A 19,523-nucleotide genomic window follows, 5' to 3' on the forward strand; every position below is an offset into this window, starting at 1 on the left:
GAAATGTCTTTGCCCGTTTGTGTTACAGCGCTGTTGCTCTGGTAAAACGTTTATCGCGGCGAGATTGCTGCGAAAACACGACGCACAAAAAATATTGCACGTATACCCTATAAAATTGCACTCCTGAAAACTGAAAGTACGATTTACGCGAGATTAGCAGTCGCTTGCCAAGTTGCCAAGGTTTACGAACTACGCATGATATTGGAAAAATTAAAAATGTTACGAAATTTATTAAACGAGATAATCACATAAATGATAGAAAATATTTTCTAAAAGAAATTCGCGACGAATACTTTTTCAAGCTATTAATCGACATAAATCGACTTATCTAATTTATTTAAAAATAGAAAGTTTATTCGTTCGAAATGATTACTCCAGATCAAGTGTGCAAATTTTCACCGATGTAAAAGCAATTCTGATGCTTGTAACGAAGTAACTTTTCGAAGATAACATTTTCTACAATGACGTTCTCTCATCTCATTTGAGGTGACGTTTTCCATTCTCAGACGAAAGCCAATTTGACGAACACGCTCTCGCTGTTCATCAGATACAGAATCGCTCAATTCTCGATCATTGAACGAGCTTGTAAGTTTACGAAACGAGTGAACGTGCGTGTTGTTTAAGTAGCGATAAAAACATCGCGAATCCAATCCCGGAAAAAACCAGTCGAGGTAAACACCGTGTAGGTGTGGTAATTACACTTATAGTCCTTCACTGGGCTGACGCTAACTATACCACGTAGATACCAGGTTTCCCCCATTTGAAAGAACAGTCCTCCTCCGCTGTCACCTTCGCAGAGACTGGAACCTGCGAATAGAATGATTTATCATGGTTATTGTCAATTGTATTTCCGCTGCTGATAAACATAGCATAGCAATTAGACTGGGTTTCAATGTATTTCCTTTACTAGCATTTGTACGATACGATGGAAACAAACGTTGAAATACAAGTCAACTGTGCGTGTGTACTGCTTAATCGACTTTTTGATTTTGAAGCGTAGAATCACACGGTATATTTATTATGTTCGTTGCAATAGGTTCTTGGAAATTATAAATCACCTGTTAAAAAAAAAAAAGAAAAAACAAAATAAAAAAACAATTATTAAAGTATCAAGTATCTGTATTAATACGATTATAATCTCTGAAGGTATATAACATCTAATTAAAAATATAGATAAGAATTGTGCAATAGTTGAAAAAATTAATAAAATTCACCGATTGATAATATAATTCATTCTAAACGTCTACTTACCATTCAAATTACCGGCACAGAACTTGTCCGACGTAATGTATCCCCGGAAATCAGATGGTACAGCCAATAAACATTGGTCATACGGTATATACGGCATGCTCACTTCCTGCAGGACCTTACTAGGCGTATCTTCAATCGTTTTGCCCCAGCCAACAGCCTGAAATGAACAACGTCTAAAGCCTGGAACCATTCACGATTCCCAATTAAAAGCACATTACTTTCATAACAAAGCGGACAAAATAAAGAAAGAAAATCGCAGGCAGATGGGAATCAAATTAATTGCTGAAATAGAACGATGTCGCGGCATAACGGGCGTGTGAATTAATTACGGAAATATAATCCAGCGTGACTTAATTAGCCAGCTGAAACCAGTCACGGAAGAGGAAAGGTAGGTAAAAAGGCCGGAAATCTGGCGAGAAAATAGCGTTGCAGCTTGGCTGAAATTAATCAAGGTAATACGTTGCCGTAGCTGGATATTTCTTAATTAATAACCAAGATCTTACCTTTCCGTTTTGGCCAACTTGCAGCTGTTTCCGTTCGTACATATTGTCCCAATCCATGCAGATCGGACGCACCTGAGCGGTTAACTCGAAAGAACTAGTCAATTTCAAAAGGGCTATATCTTGAGCGAAATTCCCTCTCGCCCCTATATATCGTTCCGGTGTCAAAATCTCGGCCAACATCGATTTTTGCTCGTAATTCTCGTCCGCGTTCCAATCGCGATAGTGCTTGCCCGTTGCCACCGCGTACTTCGATTTGTCAAGCACTGTATTGTACACCTCGTCGTAGAAACAGTGGGCAGCTATCGAAACAATGTTTGCCATCCTTTATCCGTGATATGTGCTACTGTGTATATTGCATGCGAGTAGTATTTGGACACTTTCAGATTATTGCAAATATGTAAAATATACAACTCTGGTTCAAAGGTACATTTATCATAGAAAACGTCCATATGGTATGCGTTATATGAAATATTTTGAGATACTACTAGCATTATTATGAGACACGATTGTCACAATTACTGTCACAAGAACTATCTGAAAATGCATATGAAAATTACAAGATCCTCGTTGCAAGCATATGTGTTTGGTAGGAAATTAACATACAGCGTGAATAGCCATATCGTTGAATGTCGATGTTTAATAATATATTGGATAATTGTCTGTTTAAATAGTTCCGTGTTCTATGCGAAATGTATAGTTGTACTAAATATCGTGTAATTAAATTGCACACTAATTGCAAATACTTAACGCCAGTGTAGCTGATGGAAAGCACTTTTTTGTGATATCTTTTATTTTATCTGTGAATATGAAATGCAACTGCCAAACATATTCGCGTGATTTCAAAGTAGGAATTTATTTTCTCGAACGAAATTACCTGATACAACTAGATTGTTGCTTATAAGTGTGCCCCCGCAAATTTGCTCGTACTCGTTCGCTGAGTTTTTGCGGTAGATGCCAACATGCCACGGAAATACTCCGAACTTTGCCTCGAATCCGTTCACGACCAACGTGTTACCTTGTGAAATGGGTATTCCACACTCTGACGAAGCAGAATAAATTAAATTAGATCGAATACATTAGACCTTGCTTGAATTAATAACAAGCAAGGCTAATTCATGAAATGTCTGATTCATATTTCTCATAAAAGATATTTTTTTTTCTTTTTTTAGCGACATGCAATAACATTGGTCGTTTCTATGTCTTCACTTTTCTAAAAATTTAATTTATTTAAAAAAAGAGATCTTTCCAAGTACAAAATGCATTTGGGAAACACTTTAAGTAACAAGTATTTGGCTAGTCTGTTGTTTTTTACAAAATTTATTCAGTCTCAATGACCAAAATTTATCAAGAATGTATTAACTGCTGTTATTAATTTTGCAAACGTACTATTTATGATTACAAGCGTGTAAATTAGTCTTTGCTCTGTTCTAAGAATCAGAGCAGCATGTTGGAAACAAGATACGTAAAATCATCATTACCTGGAAGACAACGGAAAAGACGACGGTCCCATAATCCGTCTTCTAGACAAGTGACTGTACGATACGCTGGGTCATTCGTCACGGACAATTTGTAAGACGACTTGCACGACAAAGTCGCCACCGTTCCAGGTTTAATTCGATCGGTGCAAGACACCTCGTTTCCTTGGTACGAGCATAAAATATTCACCGTGGTACTGTTCAATGGTGGACATATCCCTGTTGCAATGAAATTTTGATGAAAGAGAAATATTGGTGAAATATTAATTTCTAAACAAATAATAAAAAGATTCTTTCTATTTTTCTCGCTTTTTACTTTAAATTCAATATTTTTTATAAAAAGGCTTGTTCCACTTATACGAAATATTGTTGAATATATCATTTATTAAGTATTATATTATAACGTTATTATTCTGATTATGTTTGAAATGTCATTATTTAAACTATAGTCATGTGATTCTTAATTATGTATATTTTATACAGGAGAGCTGGGGATAGAAAAACTGCAGCGAAGAGGGAATAATCAATAATTCAAATAACACGTTGGATAACACAGTAATTAATCAATTAATTTACGAAATACCAGTGAATTAAATAAATTTAATCCTATTTAGTTAACTATATAGATTTAATTTAAACAAATGGAGCGAATATTCTCGAATTCGAAATCAGTTCAACTAGAATCTATTACTATCATTCGAGTTGAAAATGGTAGAATGGTAAACGGTAGAACCGAGAAATCTTTATGGCTCACGCTCGTTTCTATCGTAATATATTTCATCAAATAGATATTTCTCGAAAAATTTCAGTTTTATACGTGCGTGAAGTATAAATCATAAGATAGATTTAAAAAAATGTCAGACATGCACCTTGAAATTTTAGCATTTCGTGAGACTAAACCTTTGATGTCGTACAATTATTTCTTTATCTTCCATCGTTTAAATTAGTCAAGTCGCATAGTTAATCGATTCTTTTTACGTTAGCGCTAGATCTCTAACTATTCCAACACAAACACGACAGTAATCATTGTTGCACACATCTAATATTTAACTATTTGTAAATATCATAACTCGTAATAATTACATGGAGACATGCAATCGTTACATCACTTATACGTTGACATAATATAGATTGAATAAAGCGCGACATAAAACAAGGAACTACAGCCATCAAAATCAAGCTGGAATTTGTCGGAAAATAAATTCGTCGATAATTCTAAATCGAGATCTCTGAATTTTCTTTTCCATCGACACTGTTTTACTCTTACAGAAGTCTCGACGTAAATTACTTTCGCTAATTTAGTAAAATCTGTAATCTAATGAACTTACTGAGACACGAGGGCAGGTTGTACCATTTGTCGTTGAAGCAAACAGGAACGGCACTTCCGTTCAAAATGTAATTGTGCCGACAGGTGTAATTCAGAATGCTGTTACTAGGAACTTTATCTCCGGGACGTTTCGGGCAAGGTTTACCACAGCCACCCAGTTCGTAACTTCCACCTTCGGGTTGTTCGGGAAGGACGCAGCCGTTTCCCGATTTTCTACAATGTCCAGCCACGATAATTAACAGTGTCGTAATTAAACGGACAGCAAATAAGAGAATAATTGAATTCGTTACAGCAGAGTTTTCTTTTGCCGTTTCTTAGTTAGCACGTTGACTGTCACACGCTTTTTATATATTTTTCCCTGGGAATAAAATATACTATACTATGACATTTAATTCTTGCAACATATTATATTGTACTGGTGCATGTTATCTAAGACATTTACATTGTAAAAAGTTTTAGTTCATGAAATTTATATCATAAATAAAAAAAAAAGGAAAGTTATTTTAATCATTATCAAAGCTTTAGTAACGTGGGTCATCGACGAGCATTGCGACAATCAACGTGCTGAGTTTCGCTATCTTTGCATTTTTGATAACATTTTCTACGCAAACAGTCGAAAAATGTCGCGTGTAACACGTACTTCTTCTTGGTTCTTAAATATTTTGTCGTGACTTGTATTTATCTTTCATCCAAGTAAATTAACTTACTTGTCACATTCGCGTTCGTCGCTCAAATCGCGACAATCGAATTTATCGTCGCACCTTGCTGTCTTCGGTAAACATTCGCCGCTTCCACAACGGAACTCGTTTTTCCTGTTTTCGAAATGACAACAAACGTTGATTACGTGTTTGAAAACACATGGTGTGCAGTGTATTTCTGTGATTGTATCGTTGCACTTCAGGTAAAGTAGAGGAAGCAGAAACAGAATCAGGGAAAAATTCGAGAAATTTGTCTAACCATTTCGGGACGAATTTTTTCTTCCTAATCATAACGCGTTAATGTAATAACATTAACTCTAATACGGTCAAACTTGAAAAGAGATAGATTAAATGTAATTCTAGAAATAATGACAGGCTAATTTTCGTAGGATAATTTTTAAAGTAAGGGCCATTATTATGTGAGATCCTGTATTGCAATAAATCTTTCTAAAAGCTACCTTGGACGTGCAAGCTGGAAAGAATTAAAATATAAATATATTATATTCCATTATCTGCGCTCTTTTATCTAAAACTTCATAGTATTATAACGTTCACTGAAAAACTAAATCTAGAATCATCATCTGACTGGAATTTTTAATACAAAATTTTCCTCCGCTTCAGATTCATTTTGCTCAATCTAACGATCCAAACTGTTTGCTCTTCGAATATCTCATAACTTCCAACAAAATCCGATACAAAATGAAGCACTTACAATATACAAATTACGAGAATTTAAAAAAAGAAAGGAGAACGATTGTTCGATACAAAATGGTATCGTATAGCGATGTCGGATTTCACGTATCAGTTAACAGGAAGCGAAACTAACGATTCGAAATCAAGCTACAAACGTACACTTGTTTCTATCGCTATTTACCCGAGTAGATCGTGTTCCCCGAATCGAGTTTCCATCAGTAATCTCACCATGGCGCGCGTTTGTCACTTTTAGTTAACTGAAATTCATTAGGACAATTTGGATGGGCGAAATATTTCATAGCCGGATATAGCAAAACTGCCTCGATTGTCGAATACGCGTTTACTGAAAAGCAATCCGCGCGATACGATACCGTTCGTATCGTATGATATCGTATCGTATCATGTCGTATCGTATTTAATCGTTACGAATTTTATTGTTCATCTGTTTGTCATTTGTATCGTATGTCACGCTTATTACGCGATTCCTTCGAATTATACAGATAACGAAAATACAATCTACTATATATATAAAAATAACTTGGAAGTGCAATATTAAAAATACCAAAAACATGTCTTCGTTTCTAAAGTAAAACGTTTCCGTCTATGGATGAATTGATAGATACTTAATTTTTATTTCATGCAAATTATGAAATATTACGGCCGAGTATATACGAGTCCATTTATTATACTTGGATATTCAGACAGACTTATCAACCTGTCAAGCTATACATCGGCTATATTTTTCATTTTGCTTAATTATAAATTAAAATTTACCATATCCCTATTGTCCTACTTTTTTCTTTCGTACTCAATAATTTTATTTCGTATCGACCGAAATTTAACGTGACTATTAGGAATTATAAAAAGAAATATTCCGATTATGGTATAAGAGTGAACAATTTACTTAGATATTCATTCGATTCTAATTTGCGATAATTCCTCATTCCAGAGATGGACTATTATTTTAGACGAACATAACATTTAACATCAGGCTGCCTGCCATCTCTAAATTATTCCAAGTATCTTTCACATAATCAATTCTATAATATTCAGTTGCTACGTGACCGAATCACTAGCTATTCTTGAACGTTCGAATTGCTCAGTTTCACAAGCATATTTATCAACCACGCAATCCAATACAGTCCTTATGATCAGGTCTGTGACTACGCGTTTCAACATATGCAAATACCGTATTACACGTACGTTTGGTATACGGTTTTAAGCTTTCACGTTTCTACACTTTTAAATACAACACTTTTAAGCAACGTTGTCTGATAGAGACTCGATCAGAAAAACCGGCATGTGCATACATAACGCAGTTGTTAAGGTTTATTTTCTATACAAAATTGGAAGTAACAGATGAAGAAATTATTTTCTATTTCATTTATCTTATCTTTCTTCGATATTTTAATCCGTTGCAAAAGGATCAATGAAACTTGAAAACCTCGAGAAATCTACCAATCATATTTTTCATTCTTATTTAGTTGAAGAACAAAACTCACCTGCACCGAGTTTTGTCATCAGAAAATCGTTCATTGAACATCTCAATTTCTTCATCATCACGCGGTGTACCATCTCTCGAAGATGAATCTTTTGACACGTTATCGTTTTTCTGTGGTTTGTCGTTGTCATAATCGAAATTCTGTCTTTCTTTATCAACTTTATTATATAAACCAGGTGGACCAGGAGGTGGACCAGGCTCATGTCCAGGAGGACCACCACCACGGTTTAATCCAGGTGGAAATCCAGGAGGACCACCACCCCGATTTAATCCAGGTGGAAATCCAGAAGAACCACCATCACGATTTAATCCAGGTGGAAGTCCAGGAGGACCACCACCACGATATAATCCAGGTGGAAATTCAGGTGGACCAAGTCCAGGAGGCCCTCGACCACCTGGAGGACCTCTTTGTGCATTAAATTTGTTTCGTCCACGACCAGGAGGATCAGGGGAATGTCCCCATTGTGGGCTTCTTTTCAATCTGCCAGCGTCGTTCTGATCGGCCGCTAACAAGGTAGAAATAATAATTGCATCGTGATGATAAATTTCTAAACGTTATCGTGAGCACATTGTTATGCCGAGCCGGTTCGTGACTGTCATGCGAGTCGCTTCCGGAAGAGGCGTGAGTTATGAAAGAACTCGTTAAAATGTTTACTTCAGTGAGCGTTTAAGAAAAGATAACTAAAGTTTGATGCAATGAATCTTTTTTTAAAGATGAGTGAATTAATTAATCTACCATTCGTTCAAAGACGAACACCTACATATAATTATAAATTTAAAAACATGCTATTTCTTCAAAGTGTATAAGTCTTCGTGTGATAAAAATGATAAACTATTGAAATTCTCAGCTCTGTTTCGTAAAATGGTAATTTTGATTTACAAAGTGTTGCTAAACGTCCAGATCTCTCAAAATGATGCAAACACACATCTGAACTATTATTCATCTCAAAAAATATAATTTCCAGTCACCAAAACTATCTTCACTGCGCTCTTATCTTTCGTTCGCTAAATTCTCTACCCTATATTAAAAAAAAAAGTAAACTTTTCCAAAAAGCATTAACCAATAGCAACCATTTAAAAATAGCTCGGAGCGCAACTGTTGCACTCCCTATGTATCCCACGCACGCCATGCACATGTTTTTGCCCCCATGAAACTCGATGACGATCAGTCATGGAAATCGAGCTTAACATCAGCTACTCACGCGACGCTGATAGATCAGTCAACAAGAAGACCACCAAAAGTACAACGCGCGCATTCATAACTGTGCTAACTCCGCAATACCATTGCGACCATCGACGGTAGTCGAGAAATGACTGACAATCGTGGCGACTTAAAAACCGATTTGTTGCTCGTCCACGGATATCTGGGGCGTGCCACGATAACACACACGAGTTCCAAGAGAACTGGAAACCTTGACAGACAACGATGAACTGGTCGCCTTCACTTCGTGTCGTCACCAAACCGAAAGTCGACTCTAGGATCCTTCGAAAAATATACTACAGTGTAGCGGCTACACGATGACCGTGAACATGTCAGAAAATTCCAATCTGATAAATGTGTGTGTATATACATATATGTTTTTGCATGTAATTAGTTGTGATTTAGGAAGAAAAAAAGTTCGGGAGAAAATAATCGATAGAGGAAGATTTTTTTGAGTGATTTCGTAAAATCGTGTAACTGTTCGTAAAGTGGCTTTCGTGGAATCGAGTGGCTGATTATAATTATCGATTATTGGGATTTTTGGGATTTTTGAATATTCATGGTTTTCCTATTTGATATTGTATTATTTAGACTTTATTTGATTATCTGTAATTGATTGATCTCTTTACGTAATTTGTTTTAATCATCGCTGAAATGTCACAAACTCACGTGATGTTGGTATGTTCGATAAAATGAATAAAAGGTATCCTTGATTGATTATTCATCGAAAACTCGTATAAACAATATTAAAAAATTACCAAATCAATTATCAACTATACGCGATAAAAGTTTCGGCTTATAAACAAAACCGTAAGGCACATTAAAGAAAAAAATAATCACATTTATAAAAAAAAGACTAAGATTATTTAATAGACGTCTGTTGTGTGAAGCTCGAAAAAATGTTTTAAAATGACACTTCCACGAAACAATTTATCAGCGAGCCCACAATCAAACATGCAAATTATCCTTCTATAGATGAATACGAAACAATTCGTGGACGACTATTTTGCATATATATATATATATATACGGTATATATATATATATATATATACGGCATATTCGTAATATAACAAACATACCACTTTAAATCGATTCGTCGCGAATATTCTAGATTCTAGAAGATAAATTCACTGAGAACATTTTATTCCATTCCTGGAGGAGACGATATGGCAATATAGCGTCTAATATGAACTGCTATGCTTGTCTACGATGAAAACAGATGTTTATCGCGTGTACCAGCATTTCCAGAGAAGTTATTAATTCTGAATGAAGTTGTTCAAAGATGATGCGAAATTCGTTGCGCAAGACAGATTGCGATTGCGTAATTCTCTACGTGAATCTGTATCTTCATTGCATCACATATGTATGTATGTATTCGCTTGTACATCGAGTGAATCTGTGTGTTCGTTCGTTAGATTGCTACGAGTTTCAGGCATCTTCAACACAGTCATCGCGATGATTGCGCTCGCTCGAAAATATCGTAGAATGTGTGAATCTCGTTTTAAAAACGAAATAACTAGACAGCGAGTTTGGAAAAAAATTGATTAACGCAATAGCAAATACTAACGAACTCTCGAGAATAATTCAATTTGTCGTGGAAATTCTGAAAAAATGATAGACCGCCGCGCAGTATCATCCAGGGGCATTGAAACAATCGAAATACCAAATATTATATATTTTTTTTCTTTTTTAATAAATTTAGTAGTTCTAAAGTAGAAGCACCGGTAGGTTGATAGCACGATCTCGTGGAACATTTAGAGCACGAATTGAATGCAGCCGTCATGCAAATTGCAAAACAAAAGAGAACTTCATTTCGCCTCGAACAACGACTGAAAAATCGAGTACGACGTTTAAAACGCCCGAAATAATAGAGGGTTGTTTTTTTTTTATAGACATCACGATTCTTTTTTACACTCAGCTGTTGAATAGATTTAAAAAATGAACGTAGTGCTTCAGACACACGGGGCGAAGCATATATACAAAGTACCAGAAGGACTAAGGGAATTGTGCACTGATATCTCTCGGGAAGTAAGCATTTTTACTAAATTCGTAAAATACTCTACGATTTTATATAAAATTTATTACGGTCGCGATAAAATTACAAAAACTTCTTTAATGTAAATCACTAATAATTTCTTTTAGTCATTTTTATAAATACATACATAGAAATTCAATAAAGAAAAAGATATTCATTCGAATTACGTCTAGTTCTTTCTATCTGCAAAACCCATACCTTTTTTTCTTTTTAATTGTTTCTTTTTAATCTACATTCCTAAACGTTGAAAGAAATTCCAATCGCATAACGTGGACAGCACTTAACGTTAACAACGAACTATTTATCTGCATATGTAAGTAGCACATACACATTCTACTGAATGCTGAACGTTTCGTAATAGACTATCATAAAATACGATCATAAATGCAATAAATTCTTCGATTTCCTATCGATGTAATCTCTAATCTCGTGTTAACAGTTAATTCCTAATTTAATAATTGAAACAGGTTCTTCGTTCCCAGCCAGCCAATTTAATCGCCTTTATCGCCGAATACGTGGATACGCTTCTGATCACACGCGAAAACACGAAAGGTACATTTCTCTTCTCGATGTATCCTTCTTCCGATGTATTCTTCCGCAATCTTCTTCCTTCATTACTTTTTTCTTTATTTATTTCTTTATTTTCGGCACGAGTGACCATGTTATTAAAAGTCTATCGTTTCAGTTGCGGTTAAAGTGGTAAACAACATTTTACTTGAGAGCCAGGCCATTCTGTGCATACTTTACCGGACTGGTTTCACTTTGGAGCAGATCGCAGTCGCGGCTCCGCGGATCCAAGTGAATTTTATTGTCGCGTGCTGACCGCTTGTCGATGGCTACGCGATATTTCCAGTCCTTTCTTCCTTTTCCTTTTTCCTTCCCTTTCTGCAATTTTCCTTTTAGTATCTCTCTCCTTTTTATTTTTTTTCATTTCCCAGAAAGCATTCCGCGAGTATTTGGACGAGGTTGACACGCAACCGGTACAGGCATGCGAAGGTAAGAGAACTGGGAATGAATCGTAAAAAGAAACTGGTAGGTAAACGTTATTGTTTTAAGCGACCAGCTGTAACGCGGGCTCGTTTGAGGGTAAAGTTATAAAATGAAGCGGAATAAAGATACGTGCGGCTTTTCGGTAGCCATGATCGTTATCGTAGGAAATTTAGTGATCCTTTAGATCGAAATTTTTTTACGACCCTCGGTTAATGCGAATGGTTATCTATATAGGAGGTAAAAGCTGAGGAATGGCTTGATATGTTAACTCAGAATTATTATATTATCATAAAGTGGATATAACGGGGGTTGTAAAACTAAAAATACCAGTATTATCTACGTCATTTTATATCACGAACTCTCGATGAAAGAATATAATACACGCGATTACAGCAATTGCAGCAAAGTAATATCGAGTGTTTTTAATTGCCCGTACAACTATCTTAAACGTAGATCCAACCTGCGACGAAAAATCTATGATATCGATACGAGATATTCTAGAAGCTACAGGAGCTGTACGAGAAGATGCAGAGCGTGCTGCCACAGTGATACAAGTTAGTGTTTCGATTAAAAGTACTTTCGAAGTGAAATATATTAAAATGTCGGATCGATAAATTAAAATCAGGCTGCGTTTCGTGGCCATTACGAGAGAATGGTGTTGAACGAAGCTGAAGGGAAGATTCAGTGGCAAAGAGCAGTGGGGAATACGCTGGACATCCTGAGAAAAGCTGGTGCCACGCAAGAGGAAATTTCTAAAGCCGCAAGACTCGTAAAAGTAATTTTCCTTTTTTTAACACGGCGCTACTAACAATCATTTGATAATTAATCACGCATAGTTTGCCTATCGCGGATACTACACTAGAAGAAATCAGAGGATCGACGCTCGTAAGATTGTAATCGCACGTCACGATCGTGATATCACGAATTCGGTGTAAATTCTGCGTACGTTGAAAAATTCGACGTTGTTGACTGTTGATGTTCGCAGCGGGAACGGAAGAAGCGCCTCTGAAGAAGGATGAACGTATACTCGAACCCGTGGAAGCTGTTCAAGCGGTCGCTTGGATGGAAATGATGTACCAAGACTCTGGATTAACATTGGAAAAGGCCAACGAGGCTGCTGCAATTATCCAGGTAACGATACGATGCATATGATTCTAGTGATTAACGAGAGACTGCGCATTTTTATACATTTATGGGAAATTTGAAAGTGAAAAAGAGCACAGAATGCATGCAATATGCAAAGTAGGTATAGTACTCGTTATAATACTTAATAGATAAGAAAATAAGTAGGTTCTGGGAAATAGTAGGGTCTACAGTTTTAGCCATATTCATGATAATGAGCATTCTTATCCGCAGCCACAGCAAAATTAATAAATTTACCTAGCTGATCTTAATTCGTTGCTGAATTCACGTAAAATTATCTTATAAAATACGCAATGTCTTAATGGATTTTTTATGGAAATACGAATGATCGATAGATTTACTTTTTTCTTCTTAAAACAGAGAGCTTACAAAGAATATCGTGCGAGAAGACGATGCTACGACGTGCAACAATTGGTGACAACGCAGACAATGGTCGCTGAAGCTGTCGTCGATACGGTACATCGCAAGATTTTTGAAAAGATCACCTCACGCCCAGACATCCCCACTGAATATGGCACTCGCGAGGAAATGATGGCCACGAGCACGCAACTTCAGATTACTTTCAAAGAACATATGAGGATGAGCCGCTTAATAAAAGAAAGTACAGCATTTAATATATATGATACATATACGATACTTATACGTGATACGTAAATTTAGTATTTTTGAAATAACAAGCTAACTGAACTGTTCAAAAATTACACTTTCCCATATGTACATAATAATACTGGTTTTATTTATTAGATGACTTAAAACCTAGCGAATACGAGGAGGACGAGGAAGAATACGAAGAGCAAAGTAACTAGAAAATTTCACTCAAAAAATTAATATAAGAATAATATAAGAGAAAAATTTGTAGAGGTAATTCAGGATTTGTAGAGGTAATTCAGGATTTGTAGAGGTAGTAGAGGATGAGGTAGTTCAAATATCGATATAATATTCTAAGTGTCGTGAGCACTTTATTTGTAATGCCTTGATACAAAGCACAAGTCCTGGTCTATAATTAATCGTGATAAATACGCGCGTGTGTCGAGAAACTTCGTATACACTTTGATGCGTTGATATCTTCGACTGCTGAACTCTCTCGCTTGATAAACTCTCTCGCTCGTTAATTCGCTCGTTTATTTATATCGGTCGGGGGACAATCGGAAAGTTTGAACTCGACTGCGTTTTACGGTTGAAAGTAACAGCGACTTTGTTTTGCCTCGGACTTTGATTATTAATACAATATGTGTGTGTCCTACGATATTGATGCTCCGAGGCAAAACAACAATAAGATTTGAATTTATTAGCGTGCCGCTACAAATTGAAAATTTTAATTTAAAGAAGACGTGGAGGAAGTTGTGCCTACTGAACCTGCGCCCAAACCTAAATATCGCCCGGTAGAACCACGAGTTCTACCATCGAGAACAGAATACAGGGAAGAACCATTGACAGAAGAAGAAAAAGAAGAAGAAGAAACGGAAGAACTGCAAGCGACAGAAACTGAAATTACGGAGCCGTTGACCGTAAGTCCGGATTTACAAACGGAACCCGAAACAGAGCGGTCAGAACTCGTCGACGAAATCGAGGAAGACGAAGGTATTAATGATAATTTTATACGCTGTGCATGGTAATTAATAACGAAATCTTTACAGTGCGTGACACGAAAGAAGATGTAGTAGAGGAAAAAGAAGAGGAAGAAGAAAAGGAAGCAGAGAAGGAAGAAGAGGAGGAAGAAAAGGAAGCAGAAAAGGAAGAAGAGGAAGAAAAAAAGGAAGCAGAGAAGGAAGAAGAGGAAGAAGAAAAGGAAGCAGAGAAGGAAGAAGAGGAGGATGAAGAGGATGAAAAATTAGAAGAAAAAGAAAGGGAAGAGAAGGAGGAAGAGTAGAGAGAAAAGAAGGCAAAAAAAGTAGAAGAAACAGAGCGAAAAGTGGAAGAGATGGAAAAGAAAAAAGGAGAGACGCAAGAGTGTCCAAATGATGCCCAAGAGGCTGGCGGTACAGAACCCGTTGTAGCAGAATGATATAAATGCGCTCGTTTATTAACTTTATTAAAGCAATATACTTCCAAAATAAGTTTATTAACTTTATTAGCGCAATATACCTTAAAAAATAACCATCCGGAGGAGCGACGGTGCGCCAACCTTGAAATTGAACTACTGTTCGAAACTTCTTTGTCCCTTTTTGTGGGTGAAGATAAAAATTACAATGAAAATTTGTACGCAGAAATCTTATAGTGGTTTTAATGTAAATTTGTTAAATACATAGAGCGGTGTCTTCGTACAAAGGCAAAATATATATGTGATATGATCTTTTTTTCTACCTTTTTTGTTAAACTCGAATTTCTTAATAAATAATAACCAATAAATAGCGATATAAATACATCTATAGCAGCTAGCTACTGTATGTAAAAAAAGACGAGTAGCAAACGAACGTGCGAACTAGAAACGATATAAATACAAAAACTTGGTATGAAAAAGTGGAACTCAAAGTGAAGAATCTTCGTTGAATTTAAAACGTGTGTCTCCACGGTGTGCCTTTCGCTGAACAACAAGTACCAGTCTTTATTAAACGAGACTTGAGGTTTTTGAATTGATTGCAATCCCCTTCCCTGAAGATTGGACCGCAGCCATGTCTGCACGTTCTCCCCATCGACACACGATTGTCTCGGAAACGGCATTTATTGCTGCTCGAATATTTCTCCCCTTGTTTCGCGTTCACGATTTCATCCAGTTGACAACTGGTTTCCGAGGTGAACGATTTATCGCATTCGTCTTTAGTTCGTTCGCTCGAGAATTCAGGGCCGCCGAGGTATGTCTTGTGCTTGCACTTTTTATTAGTCTTGTACTTTTCCACCAGAATACACAAAGAGTCCTTGTGATTGATCGTGCCCACGGAATCGTCCAGTTCCTCGTCGTTCTGCTCTTGCACCGTCGAAATCTTTTCTGAATTGTTCGCGCAACACTTATGACTGCAGATAGATTCGTGCGGGGTTTGGTCATTGGAACAGCAATTTCTCCGATTGTTGGAGTTCGAGGAGCAGAGACACGTGTCTGACGCGAGACGCTTTTCCTTTGATGAATAACTGTTTGGAAAAAATGTCAATAAAGATCGTGAACTAACTCTTCGACGATATAATAATATTGAATGATTAAAATTCGTGTCTGATCGATTAATCTATATAATTTGCAAATGTACAACTCGAGTGTACTTTATTCCAAATACATTTTAACCCATTATTCGCTTATAACAAAATTTACAACCCTAGTATTTTTAAATATAGAAGATTTGAATCCTCAATAGGATAAATGTAGAAAATAACAGATAAATATTTCGTATGTTTTACGTTTATCTGCTATCACCAAGTGCACTTTACAAGCACTTTTATGAATGTAAAATAAAAATTTAACGTTACCTACAAACTTTTGTCATATTTTGTCGCTTATAACAAGAAAGGAGTTATAGATAGTCCCATTCTGACACAGTTCTGTAATAATACAAACTAATCCCGTCTTATGCTGTAACCTTATTTTTATTAACCTGTTGTACTCGTTGTCGCAACGATGATGGCAGTGATCGTGAGAATGGCAGCAATAATGACGACTCTGACGATACCAATAATCCCGATGAGGTCGTAGAAGATCAAGAGTCGAATGTTTCGCACAACGGAATGTGCGCGAAATACTAGACGACGATGGGTGGTTATCCTTTTGCGAGTTTCGATGATACGATTTATGATCTCTCCCTTCGGCATTACACTCGTGCTCGTCTTTATCGTAATCTAAACAAGACGAAATTATTAGGATAATTCACGGTAATATAATTCACATCGACAAATTCAATGGCAAATTCGATTTATCGACAACTGCAGATTCAAGAACGCGAGGAACTTTGATTTACTTCGTTTCTCGAACGAGTCGCTGCTTTTAACATTGTCCACTTCGTTCTGATCGTAGCCGTACAGAAGATTAACGGAATCCAATTTAGTGGAAGTTTTTTTCGGGTTTCGTCTTGGAAAATAAGAATATGAGCCACGACAACGACTAGAATTTCGAGGTTCCGTTATGAAACTTTTTATTGCCTTCGCGTTACAACTAAAAAAAGAAGCAAACGAGTATGTGTTACTTCTTTGTATTCTTTTAGTGCTTATACGACAAAATTGATAACCAGATAATAAAATTCTTATTTCATTCTGGTTTCACCGACGTAAAATTGAAACAAAAAAGGAGAAGGTTAAAAATTTCAATTTTGTAAAATTTTGTCCGGAGGCGTGTTGCGATTATCGAACGACCACATCAACAAATTTTCGGGGTAAAATCGCTCAATGTATAATATACAATAAGATATGAACTAGATGTTGACATAATTCTCAGTTTTCAATATATCATTTATAAATTAATGTCTTTAATAACATTCTGAAAATTGCTTGAAGCTAAAAATGATAAGGACTCATAAAATAATATTACGGTTGATTTAATGATATTACTTTCGTCAGTGATTAATCTAAATTGTGAATACTAAACTATACTACATATAAATTCGTGTTGTAATTGTGTGATTTAATTCAGAATATCTCACTACTATCATATAGAAGAATGAAATATTAAAATTAAATTAGAATTTGATATTCTTCTTATAATTACAACGTATTTTTCTAAAATTACTACGAAAACTGTAAACAGCTGGCCACAAGAATATTTGTCAAATTAAAACGTTCCTGATAATCGATTCTCGTGTACAAAATGCGCCATACCTTTCTGTTTGTTCCGATTTAGAAAATTCGCTTTTCTGCGTGATCCCATTGTGCTCTTTGCTTGGGACGATGTCGAGTGCATCTCCAGCATTGCATTGATCGTTACGTTTACGACAACAACTGCAGATTATTGGCTTCTTGAGTAAGTTTTCCTTGATCGAGCCACTTTCGCCGCACTCATCGTTCCAGAATGCCTTTGCTTCCACACGATTCGATCTTCCGTTTGAACAGTTTCTCGATGGAAGCGACGAATTTTCTTGATCGTTTAGCTCCTCGTTTCCGCTGACGCTTTCAGTCTGATTCCAACATTGTCAAAGACAACAATTTGCAGAGAAATGTTATTAAGAACGTTTCAGAAATCTTTGATCTAAATTTAACAATCTAAATCAAGCAGCTGCAAATCCCAAGACCAGGCAATTCTTAAGATCGAACCATTGAATGATATATAAAAAAATTAATTTGGATTTATAACCTGGTTCAATATAATATGACATAAACACGAATACCGAAAAAATTTGTAGAATATTAGCAGTGAAATTACCTTATCGAACTTTGTTTCTTCTATGTTGCTATACAAACCAAAATTTTTCGGAAATTTACGTCGAGCTCGGCGAAAAGCTACCGCGGCTGCGACCAGTTGATGCGAGGATGACGGACAAACCTGGGACATGGCTGAAAAAGTCGTATGAACCGGTTCGAATATTTCCCGAATTTTAAAAATGTCCAATTTATCATTCGGAGTAATTGGTTAAGTTTGCTATGGGGAAAATGGTAATCGACGTTGAAGTGAGTCGCGCTATTTCACGAATAATTTGCAAAAAATCGAATTCGATTCTCCTATCGATGCGAACAATTCGAAACTAATACAAATGACAAGTATAGTACAATAACTAACGACAGTCTTCTATTTATAAATTTAATTTTTTGCATTGAAAAATTTTCGATTCTTAAAACTAAAACTATTGAATGATAATTTTGTTGATTTATATATTTGAAATTATATCACTTAAAAATTAAGATTTTTAAATTAGATAGCCCGTTTTAAATGTATATTATTCCTAGAAAATCTAAGAGTCTTCTGTTAATTGCACCAGCACGATTTTACGATATCTGATTCTATTACAGCCTCTGGCGTGCAGTTCGCTCTGTATAACGATAGAGAATTCCGGCAGCGTACGATTTCATTGGATTTGTATTAAACAGAATTTCGTGCAGTATGAAAACCTAAGCCAATATTCGATCACCGCACATTCCGTATCGAAACGTTTAACGACTTTAATTAGAACGATAGCCGATTGGCAGCAAAAACAGATCTGTTTTAACATCCATTGACTAAATGGAATAGTAAATCTTGTTAATTTCAAGTTTCGTCAAAATGAATAATTGCAAAACAAACATGTGGATCCGTTGAACGTATATGAAAGCTTCTACGTGATATCGGATAATTATTAAGTTAACATTTCATCAACGAAATAAATTTAAATTTCATGAAAGTAAATAGAAACCATTAGAAAGGAAAATTATATTACTCTCTGATAACGTTCTCAGTCTTAAGAAAAATTGCATAGTTAATTATACAAGGCACAATAAAATAATCGCTACTGGAAATGGGTGAAAAATAATAAGAACGAATCTCGTGATCGATAATCAACAGAAAATACATCGTTTCTCGTTATCAGAATTTTAATTAACGATGAAATAACTGAGGAATGTTATTTGACATTGGTTGAAGTTAATTAAAAGTGCGCTGACGATTTTAAAAAATTAAGGACTTAATATCATTCAATAAAATAGTTCCAAAACTCTTGCAATTTGATTACATCAGTATATCAAAGTAAAACAGTTGTAATTTAAAGTAATAGCTATTTGAAAATAGCCATTACCGTACATATATGAGGATCAACTACTTTATTTCTTGTAAATGTTCCAAGCTAACCCGATGTATAAATCGTTCGTCCCAAATCGTTTC

The 19,523-nt window shown here is 35.8% G+C and overlaps 3 protein-coding genes across 3 annotated transcripts; 1 reads left to right on the forward strand and 2 right to left on the reverse strand.

Moving 5' to 3' along the window:
- Nucleotides 1-201: 201 nt before the first annotated feature.
- Nucleotides 202-8,790, reverse strand: LOC126878292 (modular serine protease-like). Its single transcript, XM_050640927.1, has 9 exons — nt 8,651-8,790; nt 7,450-7,954; nt 5,264-5,368; nt 4,558-4,769; nt 3,233-3,448; nt 2,629-2,793; nt 1,755-2,053; nt 1,252-1,408; nt 202-807 (listed from the first exon to the last, which is right to left on the reverse strand). The coding sequence occupies exons 1-9, from the start codon at nt 8,706-8,708 to the stop codon at nt 620-622; spliced, it is 1,905 nt and encodes a 634-aa protein (XP_050496884.1). The 5' UTR covers nt 8,709-8,790; the 3' UTR covers nt 202-619.
- Nucleotides 8,791-10,590: 1,800 nt separating this feature from the next.
- On the forward strand, nt 10,591-14,690 carry LOC126878208 (FK506-binding protein 5-like). Its single transcript, XM_050640766.1, is given in 12 exon segments — nt 10,591-10,680; nt 11,155-11,239; nt 11,373-11,497; nt 11,626-11,683; nt 12,131-12,231; nt 12,303-12,452; nt 12,514-12,601; nt 12,639-12,808; nt 13,181-13,421; nt 13,565-13,618; nt 14,147-14,401; nt 14,458-14,690. Coding segments are annotated over 12 exon segments (1,650 nt in total).
- A 145-nt stretch (nt 14,691-14,835) lies between these two features.
- LOC126878296 (uncharacterized) lies at nt 14,836-18,239 on the reverse strand. Its single transcript, XM_050640934.1, has 5 exons — nt 18,096-18,239; nt 17,555-17,850; nt 16,702-16,895; nt 16,342-16,582; nt 14,836-15,886 (listed from the first exon to the last, which is right to left on the reverse strand). Exons 1-5 carry the CDS (start codon nt 18,222-18,224, stop codon nt 15,313-15,315), a joined length of 1,434 nt encoding a protein of 477 aa, XP_050496891.1. The 5' UTR covers nt 18,225-18,239; the 3' UTR covers nt 14,836-15,312.
- Between the last annotated feature and the right edge of the window lie 1,284 nt (nt 18,240-19,523).

The sequence above is a fragment of the Bombus huntii genome, chromosome 2, assembly GCF_024542735.1.
Source record: "Bombus huntii isolate Logan2020A chromosome 2, iyBomHunt1.1, whole genome shotgun sequence".
Taxonomy (NCBI): Eukaryota; Metazoa; Arthropoda; class Insecta; order Hymenoptera; family Apidae; genus Bombus; species Bombus huntii.

Bases quoted from the DNA above. Each gene is read 5' to 3' on its own strand.
- LOC126878292 (XM_050640927.1), bottom strand. From the start codon at position 8,708: ATGAATGCGCGCGTTGTACTTTTGGTGGTCTTCTTGTTGACTGATCTA. The intron at 2,794-3,232 runs GTAATGATGATT...CTGCTTCGTCAG, and splicing joins TCTTTTCCGTTGTCTTCCAG to AGTGTGGAATACCCATTTCA. The intron at 2,054-2,628 runs GTAATTTCGTTC...TTGTTTCGATAG, and splicing joins CAACAATCTAGTTGTATCAG to CTGCCCACTGTTTCTACGAC.
- LOC126878296 (XM_050640934.1), bottom strand. From the start codon at position 18,224: ATGTCCCAGGTTTGTCCGTCATCCTCGCATCAACTGGTCGCAGCCGCG. The intron at 17,851-18,095 runs GTAATTTCACTG...TGTTGGAATCAG, and splicing joins AAGAAACAAAGTTCGATAAG to ACTGAAAGCGTCAGCGGAAA. The intron at 15,887-16,341 runs GTTAATAAAAAT...TTTTCCAAACAG, and splicing joins TGCGACAACGAGTACAACAG to TTATTCATCAAAGGAAAAGC.